Here is a 12929-nt window from a genome sequence, read left to right on the forward strand (position 1 = left end):
GAGTAGCTAAAGTAATTGAACTTCTTATATTAATTTTCATGTAGAGAGTCTCATTTTTTTTAGAAAAAAAAAGTTTCTTGCATAGACTATGGAGAAGATTCCCCGGCCATTAGTGACGGATAGCATCCGGTCTGAGAACTTCTTTCCCATAGATCAAGGACTCTCCTTCTTGGCCTCATACGTTCGGCCATCCTCTAAAATCTTCTTTGTCTGAGTGAGAGAGGAGGAAGGAGAGATGCCTGTGTCTCTGGTTTCCAATGTCGTGTCTCAGCTTACCAACCTTCTCGTACAAGAAGCTGCTTTCTTGCGTGGTGTGAACAATCAGATCAAATGTGTGGAAACAGAACTCCGTCTATTGCAAGATTTCCTCAAAGATGCAGACGCCGGAAGGAAGAGAGGAGATGAAAGAATGGAGAGCTGGATACGTGAGATAAGAGAGGTGGCATATGAAGTGGAAGACATCATAGACAGGGTCAAGTTCATGGCTGAGAGGCAACGTCAGAGAGGCTTCATGGACACTATTTCGAGGTACTCTCACAAACCTCATGAATTGTTCACCCTACATGAAATTGGAAATATAAAGGAAAGGATCCGTGGTATCTAGGTGAAAGTAGTGCAGTGGATGAAATTTCGCAATCCCTCGGCGAATTCTCTCCTCACTCTGATGATGATGAAATTTTAATGTATGTCAGCTTTAGAGGTGGAGCTCGGGCAGCAAGGTATCTCCTACACGAGACGGCTGTTGAAGGCAGAGCGCATCATCCTTGAGGGCGACTCGACCACAGTTATCGATTGGTTGTGCGAAGAGGGGCGGAGGAGGATGTGAGTCCCCTACTCGATGACATCCGGCGGATGGTGAGAGACTGTATTAACTTTTAGGTAGTGCATATATATAGGGAGGCAAATAGGGTTGCCGATTGGGTTGCATCATTTGCAGCACAGCACTCCGAAGGGGTTCTATGGATTGACCAGGATATCCTTCCTTCGCAGTTTTGTCAGATTGGTGCTCTTGATTCTATTAGCTATACCTATATTAGGATAGGATGAGCAACCGTTGTAACAAAAAAAAAAAAAAAAGCTCCACCAAATGGGGGCTTAATGTTCTACAAAAACTTACCAGTGCATGGCCTATGGTTGGGCAATGGCAGCATTTCCTAGAATTGCTAAGTTTATCACTTTACAGCCGAACCACCCAAAACAGCACCAATCATCCGGCTTGGAGCATAAAGACCACTTACAAGACCAGATCCTTGCAAAGAGCAATTGCTATTACTTTTATCCTGGCTAGCTGAGATAATAGTTAAATTCCAGGGAATGAAAATGCTCTTCCTTGGGTGTAGGATTTCTTCGGTACTGGTGTGATGGCCCGGTCCGCTTGACCGGCCTGGCCCGAGCTTGGCCCAGCCCGAGCTTGGCCCAGCCCAAGCTCACATCAAAAAAGAAAAAGAGAAAGAAAAGAGTAAAACGGAGAGGAAGACTCCCACCAGTAAGTATTCTTCTCCCACCCTCCGTCCGCCTCCCGGTAGGAGTCGACTTCCGAGAGCCAAGGAGGCTTGCCTCTTCCCCAACCCCCTGAGCCCACCACCTCAAGCTCTATTCTTTCTTTCCCTCTCCTTCTTCTTCCTTTTCCCATTGAGTTCACAGCTGCCCGTTACTGTGCTCGCCGGAAATCGGGGCTGCCGGACACCGCCGGAGCCAAGGTAACGCCCTATCCTTCCTCCCATTTTCTTCCTCTCCTTTCCACGACTAGGAATGGCGGCCACTGACCGAGAAAGTGGCCGAAATTCGATTGGAAAACTCCCCTATTCTCTGTCCTCTGTTTTCGCCGTTTCTCTTCCTTTTTCCGGTCATGTTCGCTGCCGGCGCTCGTTGCCGTAGCTCCCGGCCTCTCCGCAGCTCCCAGTCGCCGACGAGCGGATTGGGACCGAGATCAATCGAGCCATGACCACCCCCTGTTCGGCCCTGTTTTTGGGTTGATAGTTGCCGGCTGCCGCCGACGACAACTTCCCTCTGCTGGAAGCCACCGCCGCTTGGTCGGACCACCATGACTACGGCAGCTTTCAGCCGTTCCCCTTCCTCCTCTGTTTTCCCACGGAAGAAAGAAAAGAAGAAAGAAAAAAAAAAAAAAAAAGAGAGAGAGAGAAGAAGAGGAGGAAGAGAGAGAGCCATCCCTCTCTTATTTCTCTCTCTTGTTTCCTCTCTCTTCTCTCTAATTTTTGATTAGAGAGAAGAAAGTTGCATCATGATATTTTTGATTCAAGCTTTTTCCATTAATCCTAAAGAAGTCGTTTGCATTTATCCAATTTGCTTATAGTATCTATGAGCAAATGAAGATGATCATCATGACTTGCTTATGGCATCTAAATGTTATTCTTTAGTGGCAAAACGAATAAAAAGTCGATCGAAATGTTCTTGCTATTGATTTTCTCTTTTGAATCTGATGCTGTCCCAAAGGTGAGATGTTGTTCCCGAATTCCCTAGGAATTTCTGATGCTGTCCTGAAGTTGAATTTTAATTAATAAATTTTGGGGAAAGTTTCTCACTTCCTGCATTATTGACTAAAAGCAGGAAAATTCTATGGCTATTGCTGGAGGAAAGCATCAGATTCTTTTTATTATTATTTTTGACTGCGGAAAGCATCAGAATTGAGCTCTTGTTCCGGAGAGAGAAAGGCCTCTCCTTCTTCCTCTTGGCTCCTTCATTTGACCGTATTGTCGGAAACATTATTCCTGTGAGTAAGAGAGAGGGAAGGAAAGATGGTTAAGTCTCCGGTTTCCAAGGTCGTCTCTCAGCTTACCAACCTTCTCGTACAAGCAGCTGCTTCCTTGGGTGGTGTGCGCAGACAGATCGATTGGGTGAAAACACAACTCCAGCAGTTGCAAGGTTTCCTCAAAGATGCAAATTCAAGAAGGAAGAGAGGAGATGCAACAATGGAGAGCTGGATTACGCAGATGAGAGGTGTAGCATATGAAATGGAAGACGTTATAGACACCATCAATTACATGGGCGAGAGGCGACACCAAAGGAGAGGCTGCATGGGCTCCATTTCAAGGTACTCGCACAAACCTTGTGAATTGATCACCCTCCATAAAATTAGTACCAGAATTGAGCAGATAAAGATCAAGATCGAGAGTATTTCCGATAGCACAGTAAGGTATAACCTTGTCAATCCAGGTCAAAGTAGCGCAGTGGATGAAAGTTGGCAATCACTCAGAGAATCCTCTCCTCACTCTGATGATGATGACACTGATGTTGTAGGCTTCGAGAATGATAAGAAAAAATTAGTGAGTCGACTGCTTGATGAGAATGAGAAAGCACGACGTGTAATTTCTATAGTGGGTATGGGTGGCCTAGGCAAGACCACCCTTGCAAGAAAAGTATATAATGACCCTGCAATTAGAGAACATTTCGATACCTTCGCTTGGGTTTCAGTTTCTCAGAGCTACCGAGGTATCGAGCTAGTGAAGGACATCATGAAAAAAGTAATGGGAATCAAACAGAGGAAAGGAGACTTAGCGCAGCAGATGGGTGAAGAAGACGTGAGACAGATGCTCCGTGATTTCCTAAGAGACAAAATGTATTTGGTCGTGATGGATGATGTATGGAGAGTTGATGTTTGGAGAGAAATGCAGCGAGTCTTTCCTGATGAGAACAGAGGCAGCAGAATACTGCTTACTACACGTAACATTGAGGTTGCAAAAGATGCCGAGCCATGGATTCCTCCACATGAACTGCACCTTTTAGACGACACAGAGAGCTGGAAACTATTTCGTAGGAAGGCATTGCCACCAAATCAAGATGTCCCAACTGAGTTGGAGGCATTGGCCCAGAAGCTTGCAAAGAAGTGTGGTGGACTTCCTCTTGCACTGGTGGTGTTAGGGGGCCTTCTGTCGAGGAAAGATCCTAGCTACGATACATGGTTGAAAGTAGCTCAGAGCATGAACTGGGTATCTACTAGAGATGGGAAGGAATGCCACAATATATTGGGTTTAAGCTACAGCGACTTGCCATATCCATTAAAACCATGTTTTCTATACATTGCTGCGTTTCCAGAGGACTCCATTATCTCTGTTTCCACATTAGTTAGGTTGTGGGTCGCCGAAGGTTTCATACTGCAAGAGCAGCGACAGACAATGGAAGACACCGCAAGGGATTGGTTGGATGAGTTGGTGCAGAGGTGCATGATCCAGGTTGTCGAGAGAAGCATGGCTCGTGGGCTGGTTAAGAGCATACGCATCCATGATCTGTTACGCGACTTTGGCCTTGAAGACGCCAAAAAGGATGAATTTCTTCATGTTTGCAGCAGTGAGGACGTGGGAGTATCTGATCGTATATCAAGTCATCGTGCAGCTTTCTACAATCGTATAAATGACGAGGCTGCTGTTTCCTCACGGCATCTCCGCACTTTGCTGGGCTTCAGTTTAAATTTGACTAGTGGGGGAAGATTTTTGAATGGGTTAAACTTGGTAAGGGTGCTGGATCTGGAGGGCACAAGAGATTTGAAGGAGTTACCAGAACAGATCGGCAGGATGATACATCTACGATACCTGGGATTGGGAAGGACTGGTTTGAAGAGACTGCCATCTTCCATCCGACATCTCCTGAATCTACAGACTCTGGATGTGAGGCATACACGTATTTATTGGCTTCCGAAATCATTTTGGAAAATCCGGACACTTAGGCATGTATATATTAATACATATATGTTTCTAAGCGCACCGATGAGTGGTGATCGCAAGAACTTGCAGACTCTGGAAATTGAGGAGTTTGAGTTTCATATGGAAGATATAGATATTGTCCGTTTACTGGGCATAAGATTCATAAAAAAATGGGCTACTACACCAGACTTCACCAGGGAGGCGATTGATAAAGCATGTGACACAATGTTTGCAGAATCACTTGGAAAAGCGCTCGAGAAAATGGACAGCCTCGTCTCCTTCACTCTGAGTTTGCCCGGACGTATAATCCCTGGGGACGTCCTTTTTGCTCGGGCACCAAAATTGCACCAGGTCCGTTCATTGACACTGCATGGACGGTTGTTACTCAAACAACAGCAGCAGCTCCTAGACAGCAGTCAACTCCCACTAAACCTCACCAAGCTCAAATTATCTTATTCTCTTTTGGAGCAAGACCCAATGCCGGCACTAGAGAAGCTGTCAAATCTTAGGTTTCTCCAACTGTTATTACGTGCATACGTAGGGAAGAGCATGTTGTGTTCTACTGGTGGCTTTCCTCGGTTGCGATACTTAATATTATTTGATCTCCAAAATTTAGAGGAATGGAGAGTGGAGGTTGGGGCAATGCCCAACCTTACCCACTTAACTATCAATTGGTGCCCGAAATTGAAGATGCTTCCCAAGGGATTGCAGCAGGTGACCACACTTCGAGAACTGAAGCTGATTCAAATGCCCCGTGACTTCAATGACAAGGTCAGAAATGAGGTTCGGCACATCCCCTCCATTATTTTTCAAGATGAAATTGATCAGAGATAATATCAGCAGTACCTGTAAGTCACTCCCCCTCTCCTCTATTTCCTCTGTTATTTTCATTCCTCGAGATCCTACTAATGAAAACATGTTTGACATAATATCATGCAGAATATTGTGATTTATTTCTCTCTGATCTTCTCCGAATGTTCTAATTGCTGAAATTTTTATTCTAAAATTCTTTCCCTTATCGAGCTTAAGAAAACAGATCATTGAACTCAACCAAGGACTACTGATCATACTAGAGATTGACCTTCACTATTTCTGGTTGTTTTTTGTCAAATACAAATAGTTGGATGATAGGATGTGATAACTCAATCCACCTCTTACAGCACCTCATGCATTAGGACACTGATAAGACGATTCATAAACCTGGGACCGGCTAAGAACATTTAGAAAAACTAGAAAGTAAACATTGGAAAACTCAGAATATGTGCTCTAAACATTAGGGGAAAATTATTGTTATTACAGTTGGTTGTGATACTATGACTCCTCCAACGTGATCTTTTTTATTTAGTCAAAAGGTGGTAACCCATCAATCCAATAATTGATTGTTAATATGTTTCTTGTGCATACGTAAATCACACAGCAACATGCACTAATTCTCTTGCTGCATTCATTTTTTAAAGTTCCAATCATGACTTTATCTACCTAGATTTGTTAAAAAAAATTGAATTCATCGGTAGAGAAAATCAAAAATTTGGAATATTCTACTCAATGTAGAAAATTTCCGGTTAAATGATTGCGAAGGATTGGGCACGACTCTTCTTTTACAAATCATAGATAACTTTGTAATTTCAAATATAATGCCAACGACTAATATATTGTCCGTACTATAGTAAATCTAAATGCACCCTTCATTGAAAGATGAATATCATTGAAAGAATCTTGGTTCTCGCTAGTTTTGAGTTTTTTCTCAATTCAATGCATCAAGGAATTTATTTCTAGTTCCTTCTAAAAGGCTGGGTTTTTTATTTATTTGCTAAATTTCCACTGTGCCAAAGGTTGCCCATGCTTTATGATCTACCTAAAAAAGAATCGAGTGAATAACTTTATCATTTCCATCTAAGTAAGTAACAACTGTGGTGTTTCTTGTCTTGTAGGGTGATTGCTTTAATTGGCATTAGCTGAAGTGATGATCCAGTCAATAAGGTTTTCTGCCTTTCTTTAATATATACAAAGCAATACTTCTAGCTATTTCTTATGGAACCAAAGAACTCTTGATTGTATTAGTTCTTATTTTTCATTTCCATGTCATATGTTTCTTTAGATTTGATGGAATTGTTAATTTTCTGTAATGTATTTGATAATGCTTTTCACACATGAACTTCTATTTCGACTTGCAAATATTTGGCGATGTATGTTATATTCTGATGCAATCTTCTTTTCCGTTGTTTCTTCAGTAGCATCCTTAAAACAATAGCTTTGTACATTTTTCGATTTAATATTAGCATATTCACTGAACTGTATCTCAACCTCACATAAAGTTCATGTTTCTCTATTTTTTTCCAAGAAAAGCAAGAGCAAAGCTCCACGCAGCTTCAATAAGATCACAGCATAAAGTTTATTTTTCTCGACGACACTTATTGCCAATGGCTTGGTAAAAAGGATCTATGACATTTCAAAAGAAGATGCATGGGGAAACTTAGTTTTTCTTTTTCTTTGAAGTTCTTTATAAATAGGCTCGAAAAAGAAGGTCATTTTGGAGAGAACCAAAAGGAACTTCTACTTCCATCCTCCAAATTGTTAGAAAGACAAAAATTTCATCTTGTCCTGCTTTTCATTGAATGTCTATGATCAGATGATATTTTATATCTTCACCAAGCTTTAAAACATAAAAGAAATAGAACCTTTATATAAATACCATCTGTTAACCAATCTTTGGAGAATTCTGTTTCTAACAATTGAATACCATTATAGGTGCATTTGACATAGATTTCTCTATCCCATTCCTTCAAATTTACGCAAACTGCGGATGCTAATTTGACATAGTTATTTTAAATTAATTGGTAAGATTTTTTACTCAAACCAATCACTTGTGATTAAGTGAAGTTGTAGACTCTACGAATCCTAGAAACTGACTCTATTGCATGTGACACTGCTGCACTTTGTATGGGGTAAAACTCTAAGAAATATGCCAGGTTTATTGAATGAAGAAAACATCAATGAAATCACCAATTCGGAGAATAAAATTAGAGCCCACTATTTTAACAAAAAATAAGCCAACTACAATGTCCAAACATCCAATAGTATTGAAGATCTTCTAAATTCTTTTCACCTCTCATTAATAAAGTAGACCGCAAATCTCAACCAAGTACTAAGAATCATGTGGCTTTGAAAAGAAAGATAAGAATTGGCATGAGTTAATAACTCAGTAAGAATCCTCATACAAATGCAAACATCAATATAAATAAATGAACAAATAAATTGATAGCCAACAACAAACATTCCGTAACAAATATAGTCATTAGAATAATATTAATCTATTATTATCATGAAATACACATGCCAATCATCCAGAACTTGAATTTTATTTTCACTATTTTGTAGACAATAAATGATTTTCTTTTCAATAGTAGTTCATCATAAACAATTTATAATCATATCATAACCTAAGACACGCGAATTCGACCAATATCTCAAGAGTAGTCCATAAGTAATTTAAGTTATTTTGACTTTGGATAGGCAACGATCACGTTCTCTTGTAATGGGACAACAAAAAATATCATGTTTCTCACCCATGATGAAGCAATCGATAGCTTCATCTTTCTTGCCCATGATGGGGCAATAAATAGTGTCACATTTCTTGCACATAATAGGGCAATCAATTGTGTCGATAATAGACAAACTTTATTAACATAGCTAATCCAATGCCCTCACCCATCCGTTCATTTCAAGAGTGCATATGAAATATATCAATTTATTTTAACTTTAGATTGACCACTGTCATGTTTTCCATCCGTGATGGGACAATTGATAATATTATATTTCAAGCTAGTGATGGCGTAATTGACAATAATGTAGCTAATTAGAGAGTAGTCAAAGAAAAAATAGGGACTCGAAACAAAGACAGAAATGATAAAATAAGGGAAGCTGCAGTGATTTCCCATATGCCCCCCTCCCACACCAGCATGCGAAACAGTTTACGCTTTGGAGCCATATACATTCTCGTTGATAATAGGGCTCTCGCATCTAAAACATCGAGAACTCGAGATGGCTGAATGGTTTGTCTTATACAATAATTCAGAAGTGGATCAATATCGAGAGTATGTTTTTTTAACTTGCTTATTAAGGTTCAGCTATTGTATATTTAGTTGTTTTAGACTTATATGTTACTTATACGTTACGGAATGTCGAATAGGGAACACAAGAACTACATACAAGGTGAGAGTGAAGTTGACATCACAAACAGACAACGTAAAGAATTTCCCAAGTGGTTCAAAGATCGCGTAAGCAAAATTAATTAACATGTACGACCGTTATCCTTGCATTTGAAAGTGAAGTAACATATTATGTCACTTTTTTGTTATAGATGACTCAACTTCGAAACCAGCGATCACCGGAAGCTACTGATGAATTATGGTCATTGGCCAACGGTCCTCGTCCGATAGTCAACATATATTCAGGGTGCTTTTGTAACGGTGTCCGATTCCATACCATCGAACGTGACAACCGCCGTAAAAGCCAGAATAGTGGGTTAGTTGTTGAAGGGGACCACGAAGGGTGCCACAGATGAGTGATTTAGAACCCAATGATGTTGAAGAAACCATTGTTCTCAATCATGCATTCCAACAAGATGAAACCAATGACGTTGAACCAATTTTCATTGAAGAGCCAACCACAATGGATTTGCGCAGATATGATATTGATGCTGAAATTATTCAAGAGGAGGTCATTTTGCAGTGCCGTGGGCGAGATCAAGCCGGGGGGAGTGTCGATGAAGTAATGGAGGAGCCTAGCGATGAAGAAGAAGACATTGATAGTGACAGTGATACACTCGTAGATTTAGAGCTATGATATATTTCTCTAATGATCTATCTATAGCAAAGTTGAACATTTTTATCTTACATGCTTCTGTTTTATATGTTAATGAAAATCATCCATTTTTATCTTACATGCTTCTGTTTTATATGTTAATGAAAATCATCCATTTTTATCTTACATGCTTCTATTTTTTATGGAGAGTGTGATGTACTTTTTACTCCATATTTCTTTATGGCTGAATGTAATGTATCTATCTGGTTTTTATTATGAAAGATGCACAAAGTAGGTAAAAAATTTGTGAAGCCTGGGTGCTTGTCCCAGAAGCTGACGGGATACGAAAGGCAAAGGCAAAAAAGGATTGAAATGAACTCAATGAGATTAGAGGCTCTTGGCATACCGGGTATGTCCAAGGCATTGTTTGGTTCAAATCAGAATGGTAATGAAGGACCGAACAAGATTAGCAATGGCGATAATGATGAAGAGTATCTGCCATCTGATAATGAAGAACTGAATTCTTCTGGAGATGCTGAACTTGTGCCCGTGATGGCTGCCCAACCTACTCTGCTCCCCACCTTTTCTACCCAGCAAACCCACGAGCTTTCAAGTCCACCTATTATTGCCAACAGCGTGGGTGAGAAAACTCATCTTTCTGAATCTTGTTATTGCTAAGATACTCTTGGTAAAATGATGGCATTTCAGTGATTTTGTGTTTTTTTTTTGCGTTCTCTTTATCTATCATTAGCAGGTTTGTCTTATGGCCTAAAGTATTTAACTATTTTAGCAGGTTCATCATCAAAGCGCGTGCGGGGTAAGACAGTTGGGAAAGGAATTGATAAGCTCATTGCCCAGAATGGCGGAGAAAAGCTTTCTGTTCCAGTACTTGATGAGTGGAATGCTTTATGTGGTATTAATGCCCCAAAGGTAGCCAGTCTGTTGGGGGTGTATATTAGGAGAATGTGTCCAATTAAGGGCATACCGACATGGCGGCATGTAGACGAGTCTACTCAATCTGCTATCATACAATCTATCCTTGTAATTATTTATTGCATAATATTTTTTTAGATACTTGTAATAGTTGCATTGATCATACTACATAATGATTTTACTTATGTTTTTAGGACAAGTTCAAAATCTCGGATGATTCTCATGGCAATCTAGTAGCTCAACAAGCTGTCCACAGAAAATGCTACAATATTCACAGAAATTGGAGGCACAATATGAAATTGCATTACAAGCATCTTAAGAACGTCTTACATGTGGACCCTTATAGTCATCCATACGAACATGTGACTCAAGAGGATTGGCGCCACTTAATTGACGATGTGTGGAAAAGCAAAGAACACAAGGTAACTTACATATTTAGTGCTTCAGAGTTTATAAGTAAAATATTTGATCATAATATTTTCTTTAGATTTTTAATTTGTATTTTTTTTGAAGGTGAGATCAAAAGCTGGCAAAAAGAATAGGAAAAAGTTTGAGTACAATCATTGTTCAGGATCTCGGTCATTTGTTGCAACAATGACTATACAGGTAATATATTTTTGAGTATGTACTGGCTATATTTTTAGTGAATTGCCTGTGAAACAGTCTATGGGATAGTTTTGGCTATTGTAAAATAGACAATTTGCTGCAAGTAGATTTTTTATTCTAGTTTGCTGCAAGTATATTTTTGGAATCCTTTTATGCAAGTAGATCTGATAGTTATTCTAGTTTTCTTATTATATAGTGGCTATATGCTAATCTAAATTACACTTTGCAGCCGGAGTTTAATGGTTCTGAAAACCTTGAATTTCCAGAATTCTATAAGAAAACTCATACCAAGAAGAATAAAGAGTGGATTGATCCTATTTGCGCCGTGAAACATGTAGGTATCTAAAATCTCAATAATAATTTAAATCACTTTATGCTTTTGCAAGATTATATATACATTTAATTATATTGTTACCTTTGCATTGACAGTCAAAGATGTTGAGCTTGCGAGAAGAATCTTCCCAATCCGGTGTGCAATTAACATCAGAGGAGATGTCTAGGCAGGCACTTGAAAAAAGGAAGAGATACATTCTTGGATTTGGGGATGGGCCGAAGCCCTCTTTATCTTCTTCCACACCTAGTCGTGTGTCACAAGACCATGTTGGGGAGTTACAGAAACTTAAAGCTGAGATGGAGGAGATGAAGATGGAACGTGAGATGGAGCGTGAGGAGCTGCGGAGGCAATTGGAACAGGAGAGGAGAGAGCGTGAGGAGGAAAAGAAAGAGCGAGAGGAAGAACAGAAGCAAATTGCACATCTTACAAGTTTGGTGACAGAGTTCTTAAAGGAAAAGACTCAAACGCATAAGTCGTCTATCCATCATGATGGGGCCATGTATTCAACTGGTGGCACAAATACTCGTTGGTATGTATTCTCATTTATATTACGTAGGTTATTTAGATATTTGGACCAAATTAAGCGAAATATCATTGTGAACTTATACTTGAATTTTAGTTTATTATTTTTCACATGTGGTTATTGATTGTGTATTCTTTTTTGCTTTCTCAGATACATGGTGGAGTTATGAGCATGTGAATCTAGTTTTTGGTATATGGATAGCTTTTGTTCAGATGATCATGGTGGAGTTGTCTACAAGCAGAATTCAGTTTTTTGTTTATTCATATTTTTATCTACATGATGGTTGTTTGGATGAATTGCAAGATCAGATATTTTGGAATTTTTAATTTACATTTTGATGTGTTTGGTGATGATTATCACCTTAACATATGATATGGATGAAACATTTTGATGAATGGTTAATAGGTTTGCTTGACTTTAGACTTATAGCTGATGATATTTATAATGAATGATTATGGATTCTCCAACATTGTGTATACTTCTATTTGGATGAGCAAATGTATTGTGCAATATGGATAATGGATAGGCTGTGTTGGTTGTACAGGATTTGGAACGAGCCCAAAAATAAATATTAAGCTTATAATTTGAATTATTAATTAAATACAGGTTAATACTTTCTGCCACCAAAAAATATTTGTTGCCAATGCATTCCAATACATTCTACGACCAAACTATTGGTGGGGGAAGATAGACATTCAGTGACCATTTTTTTGGTAGCGGAAGACAAACATTCCACGACCAACTATTTGGTCGGCGTTGGAATTAGCGACAACAAATTTGGTCGCTGAAAAGTTGCTTCGGCAACCAAACGTTGGTCGTTGTTGGTGTACCTTAGGTGACCACACAATATTGGTCACCAAAACCTTTCAGTGACTAGGGTTCGGCGACGAAGAGTATTCTAGTCGCGAAAAGGTTTCGGCGACCAAATATGGTTATTCGGCGACTAGAATCTTAGTCGCTGAATATGTATTTTCTTGTAGTGATCTGGTAGTATCTTAAGACTAAATTCTATTATTTGAAGTAGCAATGATCAGCCTCTTAGCCTTTACTACAGTACTCTTATATTTTGGTT

General features: G+C 39.5%; 2 protein-coding genes across 3 annotated transcripts; both read left to right on the forward strand.

The window, feature by feature from the left end:
* Nucleotides 1-235: 235 nt before the first annotated feature.
* On the forward strand, nucleotides 236-6822 carry LOC120108392 (putative disease resistance RPP13-like protein 3). Its single transcript, XM_089928530.1, has 4 exons — nucleotides 236-596; nucleotides 693-822; nucleotides 2741-5506; nucleotides 6590-6822. Exons 1-3 carry the CDS (start codon nucleotides 236-238, stop codon nucleotides 5490-5492), a joined length of 3243 nt encoding a protein of 1080 aa, XP_089784656.1. The 3' UTR covers nucleotides 5493-5506; nucleotides 6590-6822.
* Nucleotides 6823-8567: 1745 nt separating this feature from the next.
* On the forward strand, nucleotides 8568-12224 carry LOC148703727 (uncharacterized). Of its 2 annotated transcripts, XM_089929271.1 has the most exons (6): nucleotides 8568-10101; nucleotides 10216-10816; nucleotides 10908-11000; nucleotides 11230-11334; nucleotides 11430-11863; nucleotides 12008-12216. In XM_089929271.1, coding segments are annotated over exons 2-6 (762 nt in total). In that variant the 5' UTR covers nucleotides 8568-10101; nucleotides 10216-10687; the 3' UTR covers nucleotides 12009-12216. The 2 variants fall into 2 exon arrangements, with proteins under 2 accessions (XP_089785397.1, XP_089785396.1); XM_089929270.1 differs by having other exon boundaries at nucleotides 11430-12224.
* Nucleotides 12225-12929: the final 705 nt, after the last annotated feature.

Source organism: Phoenix dactylifera, chromosome 2, assembly GCF_051530095.1.
Source record: "Phoenix dactylifera cultivar Ajwa chromosome 2, Ajwa_hap1_PhDact_Kaust_v1.1, whole genome shotgun sequence".
Lineage (NCBI taxonomy): Eukaryota > Viridiplantae > Streptophyta > Magnoliopsida > Arecales > Arecaceae > Phoenix > Phoenix dactylifera.